An 18987-nucleotide genomic window follows, 5' to 3' on the forward strand; every position below is an offset into this window, starting at 1 on the left:
CCCGCACCGCAGCCTTTGGAGGGTTCCCAGCGAACTGCACAAAACATCAGAGGCGGAAAGGCAGTATCTATCCCCGCCAAGGGCTAGTCCCCCCTCACTCACTCTTAAAGGCGACACAACCGGTATCAGCAGTACCCCGCACCACGGCGCCTCCTCCGTCTCGCCTTCCGATCTGCGTTTTCTTTCGTAGTTTCCTCCTGTCCCCTTTTGGTCTTTTCCGTCTCTGCACTGGTGGGAACCGTCGCGACGAGGCAGAAATCAGCCTCTGTGACGAAAGAACCCGCGGAGACACCCACCGGCAACCACGCCGAACGGCAACTTCCCCTTTGGAGCCTTCCGCTTCCGTCTCTTGCCTTGAAAAGCTTGGAGAAGACACAGTCGCAAACGAACATATCCTGAACGTATCGGCGAACCCGCGTCAAACGCACTCCCATCCGAACTCTCTTTTGCGCCGCAAATCCCGTATCTGTTTCGGCCGAGAGAGGGTCCTTTCATCCCGCCACGTCCGCTTTACTCAAAGGCCTGCAAGATGGCGTCGCACACCGAAGCATCGTCTGAGCGGACCACGAGCTTCAACAGACAGCCGTGGTCGGGCGACATGAAGACGACGGCTGTGGCGAGGACGGAGGCTTCGCCCAGGAAGTTTCCGGAGCACAGGACTGTCTGCGTGGTCTTCTGGGGGTCGACGCTCTCGCTGCGGTCGCACGGCGCGAGATTGAGCATCGCCAGGAGGCCCGTGACGGCGGAGTCGAGGCTGCGGAAGTTCAGACAGAACTTGCCGACGGCCTCCGTACCTTGGCTGCCGAGGGAGTCCCAGAGAACCTTGAACTCGCCTTGCCGGAGCGGCTTGGGAGCTGAGCAAGAGACACGCGGGAAGAGAGAGAAAAGTGTGAAGGCGGAACGGGGGAAACGGAGATAGCAGTGCAGAGGGGAGATCAACCGAGGAGCGAAGGCACTGGAAACGGCGAAGCACGGAAAAGGGCGAAGAAAGCAGGAAAAGGGGAAAGACCCAGCAACATCACGCAACACAGAGAGAGTCCCTGGAGCGGTCGGGTGAGGTTCCTACGGCGGAACACCCCTTGCCGAAGTCGCCTCCTCGCAGTTTCACTCCTGTTCTCACGTCGGCCTCCCACATGTCTCTTCTCTCGCGGGACTCTTCACCACCACCCCGTGTTTTTAAACGCAGTTCGTCCCCAGCCGCTTCTCGCCATTCTCTTCGGCCGCTCCCTTTCAGTTCCCCTCTTCACCTTCTTCTGCCTCGTCCTCTCTCGAAAAGCCTTGTCCTTCTCAGTTTTTCTGTCTTCCGCCTCACCGATGTAGCTTCCAATCGTGACGACGACGGGCTCGACGGGGTATTCGTCTTCGTAGCCGATGTCGTCTCCGGCTTCTTTGAGGATGTAACTCAGCGCCGCCGACAAGGCGCCCGTCTCCGCGTTCTGCGCCCGCCGAGCGCCCTCGCCGGCGCCGAGCCGTTTGAGGAGGACGAAGCACGGCAGCGTCTGGTCCAGCGTCAGGGCGGGGATCGGCACACCGCCGACGACGGCCCACGCGCCTTGTTGCGGTGCGACGCGCATCAAGACGTTTTCGAGAACTTGGCCCTCGACCGTGTTGAGCACGCGGAACTCGAGGACCAAAAACTGCGCAAACACGTGCTTCACCACTTCCACAGCGTACTCGGCCTCCTTCTCCGTCAACATAGTACCCTTCGTCGTCAGGAGCAGCGGGCCGAGAGTCTGAGGCGCCACGAGTCCGCCCATCACGCGGTGAAGCTCGGCCTCGACTGCTGCTCGGCTCATCGCGCTGGACACGGCCGCGCCCGCAGGTCCACCCTCAGTCGCGTAGCCGTCTCGGAAGGCGCTGCCGTCCGAGCGCAAGTCCGCCGTCGGCGCCGGCGCCCCGCTGTAGGCGTGGGAGCCCGACGGTCCCGCGCCGCGCGACTGGGGCGGGGCGTGGGAGCCCGACGACCCCGCGCCGGTGGCCTTCGTCGCGGCGAGCGCCTCGCGCCGTCGCGCCTGCTCCTCTTGCCAGGCCGCTTCGGACGGCAGACTGGCGAAGTCGAAGGCGGGGAACGCGTCGTCTCCGGGCGACTTGGGCGTCGCCTGGGTCTCGAGGAAACTCTCGAGCGAGGCGCAGAGCGGGTCCAACGCGAAGGGCGGGTCGGTGCTCAGGAGTTCCGCGACGGACGGCACGTCGTCCGAGAGCGCAGTCGTCGGCGTGGACACGCGGAGGTCCTTTCCGCTGTCTGCTTGCATGCACGCGTGCGCCGCGTCCTCGCCGCTTTCCTTGACTGCTTTCTGGAGTGCGGCGTAGTACAGCTGCGTCCGGTCCCGGACTTCGTCGTCGTTGTCGGAGAGGCATCCTTCGAGGAGGACGAGTACGTCGCCGCGGAGCTGTGGGCAGTTGAAGGCGATCTTGGTGAGGGCGTCGACGCCTGCGGCGCGAACGACGGCGTTCTCCAGAATCAGTCGGTTGTAGATGAAGCGAATGAACTTGGACGACGTCGCAGTGGTGGCTGCCTGCTCGCCTAGGAAGGCGAGGATCCGGGTGCAGAGGCCAGCGTACTCGCAGTCCTCGATGAACTCGCAGAGCTGCAGGAGGCCGAGCTCTTGGGCCTGGGGAATCTGTTGGACGACCGTCATGATGGCCTCGACCGCGCACGTCTTGAGTTCGACACTGCCCTCTTCTCGCAGGTTCGAGGCCAGAAAGTTGGTCAGCGTCACGTGCTTGTTCGGATACGCCAAGCAGAGCTGCAGCACAGCCTTCACGACGTCGACCTTGAACGCGTCGGGGACGTCGCTGGTGAAGGAGGAGATCTGCTTGGTCAGGCGCTCCACGCCACTCTCGTGTCCGGTCTTGAGCAGCGTCGTCAACGCGGCCGTCGCGATGCTCCGGTTCGGATCCGACAGCAGCGGTTCAAGTTCGGCGTTGCACCGTGCGAGGACCGAGGCCAGGCGCGGCTTCTGCGCGAGTTTGTTCACCACGTGGACAGCCGCGAATCGGACGACCGGTTTCGGCGACGTGAGCAGAATCTGCAACACAGTCAGCGCGCCGGAGATGTCGTAGCTCTGGAGCACACTCCCGACGTCACCGCGCTCAGCGGCTGCGCCTGCGAGGTCACACAGTGCCCGAGCCGCCTCGAACATGGCCATTTCGTGTTTGTGTCGCAGGCAGCTCTCCAGATAGTCCAGGAGGAGGCGCTGGTGTGCAGGGTCGGCGGACCCAGCTGCGCCGAGCGTCGGAGCAGCGGCGTACGCGTACGTCTGCGCCGCGGCTCCGTCGTGGGAGGCGAGGCCCTGAAGCAGCAACTCCTTCACGTAGCGAATGAGGAGACACTCCGCGACGGGGTTACGCTGGAAACTTTGTAGCAACTCGCAAATGCTCTTGTGGAGGGCGAGGCGGTCGGACGACTTGATGGCGTGGAGAAGGACGAGGGCGTGCGCCTGGACGATCGGCGCTTTGTCGTGCTGGAAAACGCAGCTTTGCACCTCGCTGACCCAGCGACGAACGACGTCGGGGGCCGTGTGGAAAAGGTTGATCCCCGCCACGAGGCCCGACGAGGCGACGAACGGGTTTTTGTCCACGATCGCCGTCTTCAAGTAGCGCTCGATCTGCGAAACCATGGCGGCGTCGACGATCCGCGACAGCACGCGGACTGCGTTCCCGCGGTGTCGGTCGCTGTTGCTGGTCATGTCTTTGGTCAATGAGCTGGTGACGATGAAGCCTTCGGCTGTCTGGACACTCAACTCCTTCAGCAGCATGTAGATGAGGCGGCGCAGGCGCTCGTCGCTCGACTGGAAGAGCCGCGTGACGCCGAAGAACAGCGTACTGGTTTCTGCACTCGTCAGCGGGTCCGCATTGCTCGACAACAGGTAGAGGATCTTTGTGATGATTTGGCTGCATTTCTTCGGATTCAGCGGGGACTCGGAAAACGCCCGTGCCTCCTGAAGGACCTTCGCCTTGTCGCAGTCGTACGGCGTGAACTGCGGCTTGTCGGAAGGCCCGCCGAACTTGGACAAGTCCACGTTCAGGTTCTGGAGCTTCGAGCGCAGCGACGAAGCCGACAGCATCTTGGCGAGAGAAAGAACCGGAAACAAGACCGTGGGCGGAGCGAGTAGCGAGACGCCGAAACTGCTGGGACAGGGGACGGAAAGAGAATGCGTGAAGGGGGACAGAAAGGAACGCGGGAAAGCCGAGAAAGGACAGGCACGGAGAACGCCAGGGAAGAAGGCGACGACTGAGGCGAAAAATGGAGAGAGAAAAACGACGCGGCTCCTCTCCGCAAAGAGGGTGTGGTGCAGACAGCGCGGCAAACGGCAGACTGCTGCACGGAAGACGGAGGAAAGGAACGGCCGAAATGCGCTACCGAAGAGAAGGGAATGGACAACTCTCTTGAGAGATTTACTGAAAGATCCTGGGGGGAAGAAGCGTCGCGGCGCTTTCGCACAGAAAGAAGCCTGAGCGGCGGGACGAAAGGAAGAGGACGCCTGAGGGCGAGGGAGACGACTGGCGACATACACCCGACGGACACAGCGGGAGGCAGAGAAAAGCGAATGCTCTCAAGGACGACGAGAAAGGCACCGAGACAAGTGTGTTGGAGGATTAAAGGCCTACACGGCACAGAGGCGCGGAACCGCCGGAGAGAGGCGACGAAAAAGCTGCGAGACAGAACGAAAAGACAGAAAGGCGAGAGACTGATCGGCTATGGAAAAGCCGGAACAAAGGGTGAGGAACGAGTGTTGAGAAGAGAGAGGCAGGCGACCGCATCGGCAAACAGGTGAGAACCGGAGAGACGAAAGGGAAGACGAAGGAACCGGCTGTTTCGCACACTGCCGGGTCGGACGAGGGAAACGAGAGAGACGACGAACGGAGAAGGAAAGAAAAGATAAGGCATTTCAAACTGTTTTTGGAAGGTAAGACAAGAACAGGGAGATTGGGACGCCGAGACAAGAAGAGGACGCAGACCGCTTGACGGAATGCTAAGCTGTACCCGACAGCCTTCTGCCTTCGCCGTTCCTGTCCAAGAGAGAAGTGCTCAGAAATGATAAGACGAGCGTGTGTCTTCGCGAGAAGCACGCGAGAAATCTCACTTTTTGACAACGGTCGCCTGCTCGTCCTGTTCCCGTCCACACTAGGACTGCATGCAGAACGAAAAAAACTGCCTCGGCTTGTTGGGTGCACATCCAACGCCGAAAACATGCCCCGGCTTTCACCGACCTAGGGAATCCCGTCGCCTTTTCTGTCCAGTTCTTGCTTTCTCTGGACGGGAAAAGGTAAGGAGGACTATATCCGTGCTTTTCGCGCGCGAATTCGCTCGCAAATTCTGTTGTCTTTCGCGTTCCTTCGCCGCGTTCCGCTTTCAAGGCTCCTCACCCGCAAATCCGTAGCTGTCTGCGTAGGTCACCTGTGGTACACGGGGAACATGGAGAGGTGAAACGAAGGCAGACTCGACGCAGTTTTACCCTGGAGCTCACCGGTTGTCCTCTCGCGTTTCTCGTTTCCTTCCAGCTGCATGTAGTCTGTTGTCAGCTAGTGGAGGTGTTTTTCCCCTTCACGCAACAACTCCACGAGGCGGGCAATGAGGAAAGCGCCTCTATAGAGAACTGGAGGATGTCAGACACCCCGCAGAATGTCCTTCCTCGCGCCCCCACTCTTCATGTAGAAAAAGAGTAGGATGTATGAATACACTCAAAGTTTCGCAAGGGAATAATGCATACGCACCTAATGGGAGTCTCATCCGCCAAGCGGCTTATCGTGGACGCCGAGACGCATGTTGGCGTACACCACTGTACGTGTATGCATTTATATTTATTCAGATGTGTCGATGCACACGCATGAGAACGAAGGCTTGTTAGTACAGCGAGATGGACGACTGAGTTCTTCGTTTCGCCTCCCTGCGGAGGAGTAGAAATTTCGTTCACGCGCTCCTGAGACACAAAACAGTTTGAAGAGCCTGCTGACAACACGCATGTCGTTCACCGGGTATTTATCGCACTTAACTTGTCTCCGTAGTCGAGACTCTCAGCACTGCAGCGTCGCAGTATATTCGTCCTCTAAAAAAGGAAGAACATGGTTCACAATCTGATGATTAGCTTGTACAATCTCATATCCATTCCCCCCCGCATGGAGTGTCCGTGCGGCGATTCTCTTCGTCAGGCAAGTAAGTGTACGCACAACGAAACGAAATCGTGACACGAGTGTGAACACATCGCGTTGCCGTTTCATGACGTTCCTCTCGCTTTTCTAAATCCTTTCCCGTTTTCTCGACGAGAGAGGAACACCAGGGAGAGCTGCGGGGAGCAGTCAGTTCAAAAGACCTCCGGAGTGTGTCGACTTTGTTGCGGGTCCAAATTCTTTGGGATCCCTGGATTACGGTCTCCAGACTTTGCCTATGCCACCCTTAGTCGAGAATGAGCAAACAGGAGCAAGAACCTGCAGTGTTTCTCGAATGAGTTGTTGGGTTTCCTAATCGAACGCATTCCCGGAGAGCGTCGGCGACCTGAGTTCAGAGCACTCGTACACCTAGACGGGCGCTCCACACCCCTATTTAAGGATAGACTGCCGAAACTGTACACCGCCCCCATTTGCCCGAACGCTAATCGGCAGCGTTTCCTCTAGCCTTCGAGTCGCCCGCGCCGAAGAAGGAACGGAACCAAGCCCCCGGGCGTGCTTTTCTTGCACGAGATCGCGGCTCGTGCGTCAAACGCTGCGCCTCGCGGTTCTACGCCTTCCACGCTTCGATGCAAATGAGGCAATGTATGCACATGTATCCAAATCTATCACACTCATACTGATTTCTTAGTTGCTCCGCCATAGAGCGACAGGGGAGGAATCTCGGGAACCGCAGGTCAGATCTCCGCCAGCGTGTTTTCACGAGATGCAGACACCTCACGGATTTGGCGTCTACGAATCTCAGACAGAATTCTCACACGTTGGCTGCAAGAGATATCACACGGAGACTCCGCGTTCCCTTCGGTTCGCGAAACACGAAAGGCGCCGAGGAAGGACCGCCAAGACCTCTCGGCGCTGCCGCTGGCATTCCGCCGCCTCCTGAACTGAGAGGCATCGCGTTCGTTCTATGTAAAAAGTGCAGAGGAAGAGCGAAGCAGTTCGTTCTGGAGAGAGGTGAAGTCGCCTGGCTACTGCGGATAAAACGGAAGACCAAAACCGATTCGCCCGCGCGATCTGTCGCCGGCTTCCTCAGTTCCAATAGAAAGTGTGTGTCTCGCGCTGTATTTGCTTGCTCCTGTTCTCTCATGCCAGAAAAAACCCATGGGCAGCGAACTACAAAGCACGGGACTGCTATTTCAGCTTTGTTGCTAGACTACAGAGACGGAGGACGAAGGAAAGCTGAGACAGAAGACACGATTTAAGCAGCCGAAGCATTCCTCTCTTCTTTTGAGTCTGTTCCACGCTGAGACGAAAACCCGAGGCAGAAAAACAAAAACCGCGATCAAAAGAGCACGGGAGCTCACTCTCCCTCCCCCTCTCCATGAAGTCAGACTGGCACTATCCTGTTCAAAAAAAAACCTCGAAAACGAAGTGAACCAGAAGACGCCCCAACCCCCAGCCGGTAACATCCTTAAGCCCTCTTCCTCAACTTCTTGCTCGTGCGTTCATCTCCTTTCTGTCGCGGCTTTCGAGTTCTGCGGTCGTGCACCCCCATATCCACCTATCTATCTATCTATCCCTCCTTTGATCCTTCTCACTTTGTCACGCCAAGTTGCTACTTGTTGGCGTCGCCTCTGTCTCCTTTTTCTTCGTCGTGTTCTTCTTCGCTATCGCGACTCTCTTGCTTCGCCTGCGCCTCCCACAGCTCTGCGTACAGCCCCTGTCTCTCTAGCAGTTCGGCATGCGTCCCCATTTCTGCGACTTTCCCGTTCCTCATGACGCAAATGAGATCTGCATGCAGAATCGTCGAGAGACGATGGGCCACCATCAACACCGTGCGATTGCTGTTGAGGCTCAGCAAACCCTTCTGGATGGCCGCTTCCGTCACGGAGTCCAGTGAAGAGGTTGCTTCGTCGAGGAGAACAATCGGCGGATTCCGCAGGAAACATCGCGCGATGGCGACCCTGTACATACACCGCGCTCGAAAAAGACACCGAAAAATCAGACGCGCCGAGAGAAGACAAAAAACGTGCACTCTGCACCAACCGTTTTACTCGCTCGCAGATCCTTCGGCCCCGTCGTCCCCCCGACGTGTCGTGCTTGTGGAACCGACGCGTACCTTTGCCGTTCTCCTCCGCTGAGCCGCAGGCCTCTTTCTCCGACTTTCGTGTTCCATTTGTCCTTCATGGCGAGCACCAGAGGGAGAAGCTGCGCCGCGTCGGCTGCTGCCTCGACCTCGCTGAATGTCGCCTGAAATACGCAACAGACGCGTATACGGGTGAATATACGCCTAACAACAAGGAAAGACGAGTGCGGCCAATGAAGACAAATCCGCCGCTGGGGATGCAGGAGACACGTAACGCTTTGTGAGTCAACAGAGACGCGGCAGCCCGTGCCGAAACCAACGAGCGACACGTGAAAGACAGATCAAAAAAGCGGAAGAGGAAAGATAACGCAAGCGAGAATGGCGAACACAGCAGACGATGAAAATGGGGAGCGGAGGGGAAAGAGTCAAGAGAAGAATGCTCAAGTGTTCCTTCTTTTTGCAACTCTCGCAATGTGCAAAACCTAGGATTTCTCCTCAAAACGCTTACGTTGGGCTTTGCATAGGCGATGTTCTCGTAAATTGTGGCATTGAACATTACTGGTTCTTGAGGAACCATTCCAATGCATGCACGCAGACTCCTGAGGACCACAACCACACGGAGAGAGAAAGGTAAGAATGACACACAGTGGACGAGAACAAGGCACCGTGCTGATGTTGATACACACCGTGTTGCGGCCGAAGTGAAAGCGACACAGAGACTGCAGACGGTGAAAACAACCGCACAAAGATCCCCTCCTCGCGAACACCGAAACCTGCACGGCTCTGATAGCGTCGCCAGCCCCCATTTGCTATCATGCCTCCAAAGTGCTGTCGTCTGTCTTGTATAGAAACAAAGGCCTCCATCCACTTCCGACACAACTTTACACGCACGCATGTGAAATTACATATATATATATATATATATATATAAACAAATACACGCATATGTATGCATATATATATATATATATATATATATGTACGCCGCGGTTGTCTCCTTCGTCTTCGACACAAGTATATGAATTCAGATACACATGCACCGTGGCTTTGTCACTGGTAGAATCTTTACGTGTATGTGCACTTGATCCAGCAGAGGCGAACCGAGTTCTGGGTCTTACCCCTGAGTGACGCGCGAGATGTCCACGCCGTTTATCAACACGCGACCCCTGAAAGGGAACACGGACCAATTGGAACTTTGCGTGTGGCATCGCACGAAGACTGTAAACTCGAGTACGGCCTAGGAAACCTCCTATTACACTCTCTGGTCGCACACGCGTGTATTTCTGCGTTGCCCCCCTGGACTGTGCGACCATGAGTTTTTTCTCAGAGGCCCGCGCCGTGGCGTCTCTACACTCCCCCGCGTTCGATCTGTCCTTCCTGGAAGTCGTTCGCTTCCATCCCGCTTCGTTGCATACGCGTTCGTCACTCTTCTCTATGCTTTCACACTGTCGCCTCGCTTTGGCCGTCGGGCTGTCGCCATTGACCCCGTCCGCCCTCCTCAGCATCCTCTGTCTCCTCAGCGTCGTCTGTCCCCTTAACCTCCTCTGTCTCAACCGCCTCTGTCTTCTCAACACCCTTGTGCCTGTTCCCTTTTTTCCCCTCTTTTTCTTCTCTGTCTCTATGGCAGCCGGGCGCACCTCTCTGGCTCGAGGAGGCGCATCAACAGCTTGGTCAGGGTGCTCTTCCCACTTCCGGAGATTCCGACGAGAGCACACGTCGTGCATGCAGGGATTTTGATGCTCACGCCGCGAATCGACCGCCGGTGTCGGCCTTGGCCGCTGTAGCTGCATGCACAGACCATGCCAACCGAGAAACGCGGCGCGTCGCAAACGCTAAGATGCCAGCGTCTGCTGTCTCGCGTTTATTCACACCAGGAGTCCTGGAGACAAACTCCCTGAGCATCAACATCGCGGTTTTGCTGACACAACTCGCGTTTTCAACAGGGAGAGGTGGAAACCAAAACGCCTCTCCAGACTTCCGCAACTCAGCTGCCGGGCGCAGCACGTCAGAGACGAGGGGGGCGTTTCAACCGCGGGTTCCATCAGACCCTCCACAGTCGGCTCTCCACGACAACCAAAGAAGAAGAAAGAGGAAAACGTGCACCGCCTCGTGCCGTCCTCAGACTTCACGAAAAAGCGCGGAGAACGCGCCTTCTCGGCGGCCCCGCGCGCGCGTCGTTCACTCCCTGCTCCGGGGTAAGTGCATGTGGAGACTCGAGTCTCCAGATCCTCAAAGTCCAAAAACTGGACGCGCGTGCCTTCTCCCCCTTCCGGCTCTCTCACCTGAAGGTGACGTTATCGAATTCAATGCTTGGAGCGTAGGGCAGCGGAGGCGGGGAGTGTCCAATGGCGTAGGCGACGAGAGGCCTCACCGGGGCTTGAAGATAGGAATATCTCTCAGGTTGATTCGCCTCTTCGCCTTGTCTCCGCTCATCCTCGCCGGCGGCCTCGCCGAGCGGGCGAGCCTGCGTGCGATTGGGGGTGGACCCGAGCGAGGCGAGAGGCGCTGACCCCGGCGCCGTCGTTGAAGAAGCCGAGACGCCGGCAGGGCTCGAGGCAGGCAGAGCCGAAGGACGTGCGAGGATGTCCACGAGGGAAGCCGCGTCAGGCGCATCGACGATTCCCGGCTGAGTACGGCAAAACGAAACGTGTGAAAACGCATCCATCATAGTTCCTTGGAAAGCACGCAACGTCCCCCCCAAACCACGGGACGAGGGGAGGACGGCCGCCGCCGCCGATTCCCCAACTGCCATGTCTCTCCCCAAACCACCGTAGGCGCCGCTCTCTGCGTTTTTCTCCTTTTTCCTTCTCTTGATCGGCTTGCATCGGAGCCTCAGGGCCCTCAGCCCTGGCCATTGACCCGCCCCAGGACCGCTCGCTGCCGCTTGAGGGCTGGGCTTCACAGGCACCAAGAGACACCTGGGAAAACGACTGAGACGCTCGAGCTGTCGATGGCGTTCTTCTCGTCCGACTTTGCTTACCTTCGTACTCAAAAGATGCGACAGGTTTTGTGCGTCGGCAACCGAACGCACAATGACGTTATAGATTGTGCCCAGGAAGTTGAGAGGAGCGAACACGTTGAGGAGATACATCTGAACTGTGACGAAATCCCCCACGCTCATGGTGCCTTGCGCGATCGCCTGGACGGTGAACACCAGACCGCCTACGCGTGAGAGCGACAAACACAAAAAGGCAAAAACCCCGGAAACGTGACCCTGTGCGCAACGTAGGGAATCCGTTCCCCCGCAACACGCCGACGGTGGCAATACCGATACCGTGCGTATTTCTGATAGCGATACAACGATTCGCGAACGACGGAGGTATACACGCGCGTTCATCTGCATTTAGGCATATATGCGTATAGATACAGATCGGTTTGTACATTCGTGACTATCTCCTGAAGCATTTGTCGTGCTGCATCGACGCACGTGGGTGCAAAAGACATCTTGACTGAGCCGGCGAAACGCGAGGAAGAAGACGCGGAAAAGCTGTCACGTGCCAAACCGCGCCGCAGACCGAAGAAAAACAGGTTCGAGAGACCAGCCGAAAAGACGAAAACGCAGATGAGACGCTCCACGCGAACCAGTGGACAGTCGCTGGTCTGCCTCCGAGGGTGTCTCGTCTCAGCACACCCCCTGCGGCGTTGGTGCATGCAAAAATCCTTTCTTAGGTCTCGGCGCGGCATCTCATTTCGGAGCCCTCTCCGTGCGGATCCGTACCCACAAGCGTTGCGTAGACGATGGTTTGTTGCGCAGCATTCAGAAAGGAGAGCGAGGCTTGGATCTTGGTCCCGAGTTCCTGATACTCTTGCACAGCTCCCACGTAGCGCTTCACTTCGTAGTCTTCTGCATTGAACATTTTGACCTACAGCACGAAAAGAAGCGACGAAAGCGCAAGAAACACGCGGGTCGCATTGTTCAGCTCTATCCCGGCCTGTGCGCACCTCCTGCCGCCTGAGAAAGGAATCGCGTAATCCCTTTTTTCCGGGTTTAGTGCTCAATGGGCAGAGAGCGCGCGACAGGCTTCTCGGAAGTCGTCCGCGATCGGGTGTGACGACGGCAGTCGCACCAAGGTCGTTGGGGCAACACTCGCTTGCCGAACACGTTACGGCAACTCTTGGGTCTACGCAGCGGTTAACTGCGCTTTGCCCGTCCTCATGGCTCACCGGAATGCAACTGATTCTTCTTGTCTCCACATGTGTAAAAAGGACACGAATACATGCAAACAATAGATGCACACACACACATCTAACTACGTGGACGCGCATACATGAAAGTAGATATTCGAATGCATTCGGGAGTTTGGTGCCGTACCGTTTCGAAGTTCGTGAGCGCGTCGATAGCCAACTGGTGGTATCGGCTGTCTCTCTGGTTCTGTGCCTCCCGCCATCTGCGCCGCCAGAAAGTGACTTGAATCGTCATCCACGCGTAGATGGAAAGAGAGAGAAAGAGCAGAGAGGCGAGGACCCGACTGCAGAACCGCGCAGAGACGCAAGAAAGCAAACACAATTTGAGAGACACGTACGCTCCCAGGGCGGAAACACCCCACGGATGAGTTGGAGTCCCGGTCCCGGGAAGAAGGCGAGACGAGGACAAGGCGACATTGCTTCTCTTGTCGCCTGCCTCCTTCCTTCATCCCCGTTCTGTGTCGTTTCATCTCTCTCGCCTTGGCCATTTCTCCCCTTTCTCTCTTCTCTCTGGTTTCTCCCGCTCTCTGGACGCTCGCCTTCCCTGTTCGTTTCCTGCCTCGCGTTCCTGGCCACACGCGTTACAGAGCTCCCGCCCGTTTCGTCTGCCGCTCTCCGCGAGCACCTCTGCAACATCTCGTAAATCCTCCACATGACCGCATCTTTCTCCGGTGGATCACTTGGTTTGCTTCGACTCTCGGTAACTCACTGGCGCAAATGGAAAATGAAGACGAGGCAGACGGCGATGCACTCGAACAGGGCGGGCACCAAATAGAGAAAAAGGTACGTCATCAAGTAGGAGCACGCCTCCGTCCCTCGATCCCTGAAAACAGACGCGGCGAAAGCGAAACTTGAAAAGACGTGCACTCAGTAGTCGAAAGCTCCTGCCGAGAAACCGTGCGACGAGGTCGCTCTCCACTCGGAGAGCTGCCACACTGCCCGTCAGTCGCGATCAACGACAAACACAGGCAACTCGACGGTGTCTCTTCTCTGGCCTATCTCGCGCCTTGCGTCCAGAGTCCTTGCTATTGCGATTTCACTCTGGATGTCGAGAAACATAACATGCGTGCAGATACGCAAAAGGCCTACTACACAGAAATATATGCAGAGGGATACACACCTAAAAAACCTAGAAATACATGCAGAGGGAGAGAGACATGGGGATATATGCAAAGAGATATGCATGGATCGATATGAAAGACACGCATAGAAATATATATATATAGAGAGAGAGAGATATGTATGTACGGGGCTTTACCCCGGGTATATCAGTATTGCGTGGTGTCCAAAACTCTGTAACAACGGATTTCTGCGAGGCAATGACGCGCGCAAACATCCACATCGAGGGGGGGTGCCTCCACTTCAGTACTAAGAGAGAGTCTATCCAAGAAGCCTCGCCGTGATGCACATGCAGACAAAAAGGTTTTTCAACAGCTCTGCACGATGTCCCTTCGCATTCACAACCACAGAAAGGCACGCTGCGTCGCCAAAGAGCCTGCAAAAACACTAAGCCGGCACCAACTCTCACGTTGCGCGAATGACGTGGCCCATCTGTTTCTTCACGTGCCATTCCAGAGGCAAAGAGAGAAGGTGGCGAAGCGTCCTCTCGGAGATTTCCACATACGCCGCCTGCTGAACCTAAACCCGGAAAAATAACAGAGCGTCCACACCAGGAGGCATGTCTTTCAAAGTCTATCTGTGTATGCATGCAGAGCGGTCTTTGGTGGCCGAGCCAGGATTCTAGCACGAATGCAAGCGCGAGCGCGGGAAACGCATGAAGGCAACGAGAGACCGAAAGCGTGAGGCGCAGGAAGAAAACTCATAGAAGCCGTGAGAAGCCAAGAGTGACGAGACGACGAAAAACCGCCGGAAAAAACGGGGCAAAACAAAGACGACACCCGCATACCGGTCAACGACACTGACGAGGAAGGCGCAAGGCAGGAGTAGAAAACACCAGACCCCAGGAGAGTCGACGACGTCCAAAAAAGCGAGAAGTCCTCTTCCTTCTGTTTATTCGCGGCTTCCGAGCTCCAGCTTTGCCTCTCGTCTTTGTCCACTTCCTTCTTCCAGTTCCGTCTCGTCCGCGTCTCGCCTTTTCAACATCTCCACCTCCCCTGTCGTTCTTCACGCTCACTACAGTTGTAGGTAGGAGGTATGCTAGAGTCTTTGACTAGCGGTGGAGCACATTGTTTCTCAATTCGATAGTCCACGCTCAATTTCTTACCATACACTGTACTTTTATGACCCCACGCTGGTTCAATGTCTCTGTTTATTCGATTTGAGTTATAGCAATGCTCTCTTGGCCTTCCTCTTCCATCTTCTTTCCGGTGACCTCCCCTTCTCGCCCGCGACACAACCGAGCAACGTTTTCGTCTCTATCCCCTTCCCCCTACTCCCGTCTTCCTGTCTTCTTCGCCACTCTCCCCTGCTCTCCTCGACGAAGGATCCTCTCGCAGTCCGAGGGGTGCGAACCAAACGCCTTGAGCGCCAGCGGCGCCTGCGGGTGTCTCACGCGTCTTTCACTCACCTTCAAATACGCTAGAGCTTGCGCCTCTTTGAAAACCTTCGCTCCCAAAGCCGCTCCCGCAAAGGCGGCGACGTACTGCGCGGCGTGCCGCCCGGCCTCCGCAGCTTCGTCGCGGCGCCCCGCCGCCACGAGAGTCGCTGCTTCGGCGGCTGCTCCGGCGGCCCCGCCGAGAAACAGGGGAGACACCAGCGTAAGCACTTTGCTCAGGGCGATGCAGAGAAACGTTGACAGCGCGAGCGCCCGAAGCACGACGGGAGAATTCCACAGACGTGCCGAGCCTGGGCCCTCGACTGAGGCTCCTGACGGCCAAAAGTAGGGGCGAAGCAACTGCGGAGAGGAAAGCGTAAAGGCAAAAAGGCAGAGCGAAGAATGGCGCAGAAATGGAGACGGAGCGCCGATAAGCAGAACGCGAGGCACGCAAGAGGGGAACCTCTCGGCCATCTCCCCGTGGGCGCTGAGTGACTGCAGGGAAGAAGCGGGCGGAGGTTCTCAGAAGAAACGCGACGTCAAGAGCGTCCTCGTGTCCTAGTCGTCGCCGCTACTTCTCGTGTGCTTCTTCCTATGTCTTCTTTGCGGTCTTCTCGTTGCCGCGGTTTCCATATCCCATCGATGTGTTTGCTGTCCACATTGACCACTCCATACCTACATCAATGCAGCAGGACAGAGAGATCCAAAGAGAGAGAGATAGAGACACCACGAGATAGAGGGAAATATACATGGAGAGATCGAGATATGGAGAGAGAGACAGGTTGAGAGAGAGACAGGTTGAGAGAGAGACAGGTTGAGAGAGAGACAGGTTGAGAGAGAGACAGGTTGAGAGAGATGCGCATTTGGTTTACGAGAGACGGAACGATGGAACACGTGTAGTTTCCACCTCGTCTTTGTACCTTGAGGAACTCGACAGTACTGAGTTCTTCAACCTCGTCTTGCTCCTCTTCGCCTGCGCCGTCAACAGCCGAGTCTTCCGTTCCCCTCGTTTCCTGCTGGTCAGAAGAGACGCGCTGACTGCCCAGCGCAGTTGCTCCCCGTCTTTCGACAAGCAGAAGCTGAAGCAGGCGACGGTGTAGCAGCGCGCGTTCCTCATTCAAGCACACCCGCACTCTCCACTGTGCACAACAGCCACGCCGCGAAAACGGGAGAAAGGAGAGTCTAGAAGGCGCAGCAGACGGGCAAACAGTCCAAAAACAAGGAGGAAGGGAAACCACGGACAACGAACGCGTCGCATCTGCACATACGGTTAACTGACGTGGATTTGTCGCAATATATGCACATACATTTCACTTATATATATATATATATATATATAGATATATACAGATATATATTATACGTGTTTACATGATGGGTGCTGCCGGACGGCCGTGCACCGCCAGCGAGGACGCACTAGCATTGGCGCCTTGCGAGAGAAGCTCCGAGGCACGGACCTTTCGCTTGTGAAAGGGGGAAGTTTCCCAACGACAGAAAGAGAGCTAGGTCTGAGACGCGAATCCAAAACGGCGCGGGGACACACACAGCCGCGCGCAAGAGTGCTTCCGCGTGCACCTGGGCGACACAGAGTGTTGAAAAAACGCGGGGCAGGAAAGGAGGAATTGGCTCTTAAAAGCAGAGGCCCCCGGAACCGAAACGGGAGCAGACAGCCGAACGCACGCGGGGCATAAACGACGCCAACAGGCCTTCGTCTTAATTTGGAGGCTCTCGGTACACCTTTCCTCTCACGCGTTTCCACTTACAAGAAAGTAGGCCTGCAAGAATGGCGCGGCAACCGCCCACGCGACCTCGACGAAGGGGAGAAGCACGCGGAGGCCTGAAGCAGAGACTGACATGGACGGAAGAGTTGGCCTGTATCTCCGATTTGATTCGCTGGGAGAGGTGACCGACGATGGGGTAGAGGCGCATGCGCTCAGCACGTCCTCGAAGCGCATGTTGATGGCCTTGAGCACCGCTCCCAGGAGGCAGAGAAAGACCACGCGGAGAGCAGTGTCGATGTGGCTTTTCTCATTCGCCGCGGCTTCGGCCTCGCGTTCAGCTTCTTGGAGGGCCCAAATCGCGTCTCGGTGGCGAGCAAGATTCAGTTCTTCATCTTCTCCAAGTGCTGCGTAGCTCGTGAGGGAACCGGCGCCTGCGCCGAAGGTCTGGTCCCCGGCTCCACGTCTCCCTTCTTCGTTGGCATCTCCCCCACCTGCGCTCTCGCCACGCGTTCGGTCCTCTTGGCCTTCTTCGTCTCGGCGGCGAAGATCCACAAAGAGCCCGAACGACTCAGCGGCCGGGGTCGGGCGAACTGCCGAGGAACGGCCGCGGAGCCGTTTGGTCACCAGGCGAAGAACGGAGAAGACAACTGCGCACGAGCGAGAGAGGTGGAGAAGGGCAACGTCGAGGAGCGAATGCGAGAAAGAATACGAAAGCGAGCTCCACTCTTGCGCGAGAACGGCGACGATCAACAGACCATCAACGAGGACCGAACCCCACAGGATGTGCGTGCTCCGAAGCCGCTCCTTCACGTGGTCGTCATACGCAACACCCAGAGAAACAGGAAGTCCGGGGGAAGAAGGCGAGGCGGAAGGCGAGGCGGAAGGCGAGGCGGAAGGCAAGGCGGAAGGCGAGGCGGAAGGCGAGGCGGAAGGCGAGGCGGAAGGCGAGGCGGAAGGCGAGGCGGAAGGATCCAGGAGAATGGGGGCATTGGCTGAAGCCGTCCGATCGCGCAGGCACTCGCGCGTGGGGTCTTTAGCGTTGCCTTGCGCTTCAGCTTCTTGGAAAGGGAGCGGGGCATTGGCTGAAGCCGTCCGATCGCGCAGGCACTCGCGCGTGGGGTCTTTAGCGTTGCCTTGCGCTTCAGCTTCTTGGAAAGGGAGCTCTGTCGGCATTCCACGTTCTGGATGGGACGAAGACGAAAGGCGCAGAAACTGTGGAAAAGAGCCGTGGGCCTCCTCCCGCCTCTCCGGAGCGGTCGCCTCAGCCTGGCCAACGAGAGGCTGCCGAAGAGACGGCGAAGCTGAGCGAGGCGCCATATCGAAGCAGGGGTGCGAAGAGAGGGGAGAACGCACGGACTAGACGCGAGTTGTGAGACGGGAAAACGAGAGGACGACAAGCAGCAACGCTGGCGGGCACCGCGAAACTGTCAAATGCCACGAAGGCAAAATGCTACAGGTGGAGAACAGCCTGGCGTCACGGATCAGGTTCCACACGCGTGGCCCACCAAAGACTCTTTCTCCGACCAGACGTGTTGGCCCTAGTGCATTCTGTTCGTCCCCGGTGCGCTTATCTCCCGTCGATGCTATTTTCTGCACCCACGGGGGAAAAGGCACCCTGACGCATGCAAATGACGCTTCTTTCAGTCCATTTCTCTCAGAAAGGAAAAAGTCGACAGGCTGTGCATGTCGCTAGACAGAGTTGGCCGATCGCAGCGTCGCCGCTCGGAACAAGCACCAGTTTTTGACTGTTTCACCCTCTTGATGTTGTCCCTTCCCTCTCTCCTGAACCTTCTCTGCCCACCAGAAAAGAATTTTTGCAGTCCCGGTTGCTGCCGGTGTGCTCGGCTGGGGCGCCTGCTCGGAGAGGACGAGTCGAGCCAGCCGTGCGGGACGAGCGGTTGTTCGAGAGAAATCAAGCGGACGACACGCGAAACAAGCCGCAATCTTCCCGACTACGAATCGCTTCCCCGCGAAGAAAAACGAGGAAACTGCCGGGGAAATCGAGAGAGTCTTCCGCAGCTTTCCCGTGTGTGTGTATACGCTGAGTTTCGGACGTGCACGAGACGCTGTTGAGAACTCTCTCGGGCGAGACGCCGTCGCTAGGCGTGTTCCAAATCTGGGCAGATCTGGGCTTATCGAAAACATTTCCTGATAAAGCACAGGTATGAGTCCCTCTTCAGGGTGTCTTGCACATTCACGAGTTAAATTTCCACGTTTTCCCCTTACCAGTGTTGGGGCAGGAAGGCTGATGCATGTCCCCCTCGACTGCGCGTTTCTGCGCGGCTCGCCGAGGCCGCAACAGCGCCGCGAGAGTTTCTTCAGAAGGCAACGTCTTTGGTACCGCGCGCGCTCGGTCACCGAAAGAAGAAAATGGAGATGGTGAAGAAGCAAGA

General features: G+C 57.1%; 2 protein-coding genes across 2 annotated transcripts; both read right to left on the minus strand.

Annotated features, from left to right (window-relative positions):
• Positions 1–510: 510 nt before the first annotated feature.
• Positions 511–4067, minus strand: NCLIV_034270 (putative coatomer gamma 2-subunit protein; the record flags this gene model as incomplete). The annotated part of the gene is made up of 2 exons (XM_003883623.1): positions 511–854; positions 1313–4067. The coding sequence occupies 2 exons, from the start codon at positions 4065–4067 to the stop codon at positions 511–513; spliced, it is 3099 nt and encodes a 1032-aa protein (XP_003883672.1).
• A 3656-nt stretch (positions 4068–7723) lies between these two features.
• NCLIV_034280 (putative ABC transporter) lies at positions 7724–17911 on the minus strand (the record flags this gene model as incomplete). Its single annotated transcript, XM_003883624.1, has 14 exons — positions 7724–8072; positions 8228–8358; positions 8703–8793; positions 9313–9360; positions 9832–9978; positions 10477–10820; positions 11175–11356; positions 11913–12057; positions 12507–12663; positions 13089–13202; positions 13908–14017; positions 14907–15233; positions 15794–16012; positions 16637–17911. The coding sequence occupies 14 exons, from the start codon at positions 17909–17911 to the stop codon at positions 7724–7726; spliced, it is 3639 nt and encodes a 1212-aa protein (XP_003883673.1).
• Between the last annotated feature and the right edge of the window lie 1076 nt (positions 17912–18987).

This window comes from Neospora caninum, chromosome VIII (genome assembly GCF_000208865.1).
Source record: "Neospora caninum Liverpool complete genome, chromosome VIII".
Taxonomy (NCBI): domain Eukaryota; phylum Apicomplexa; class Conoidasida; order Eucoccidiorida; family Sarcocystidae; genus Neospora; species Neospora caninum.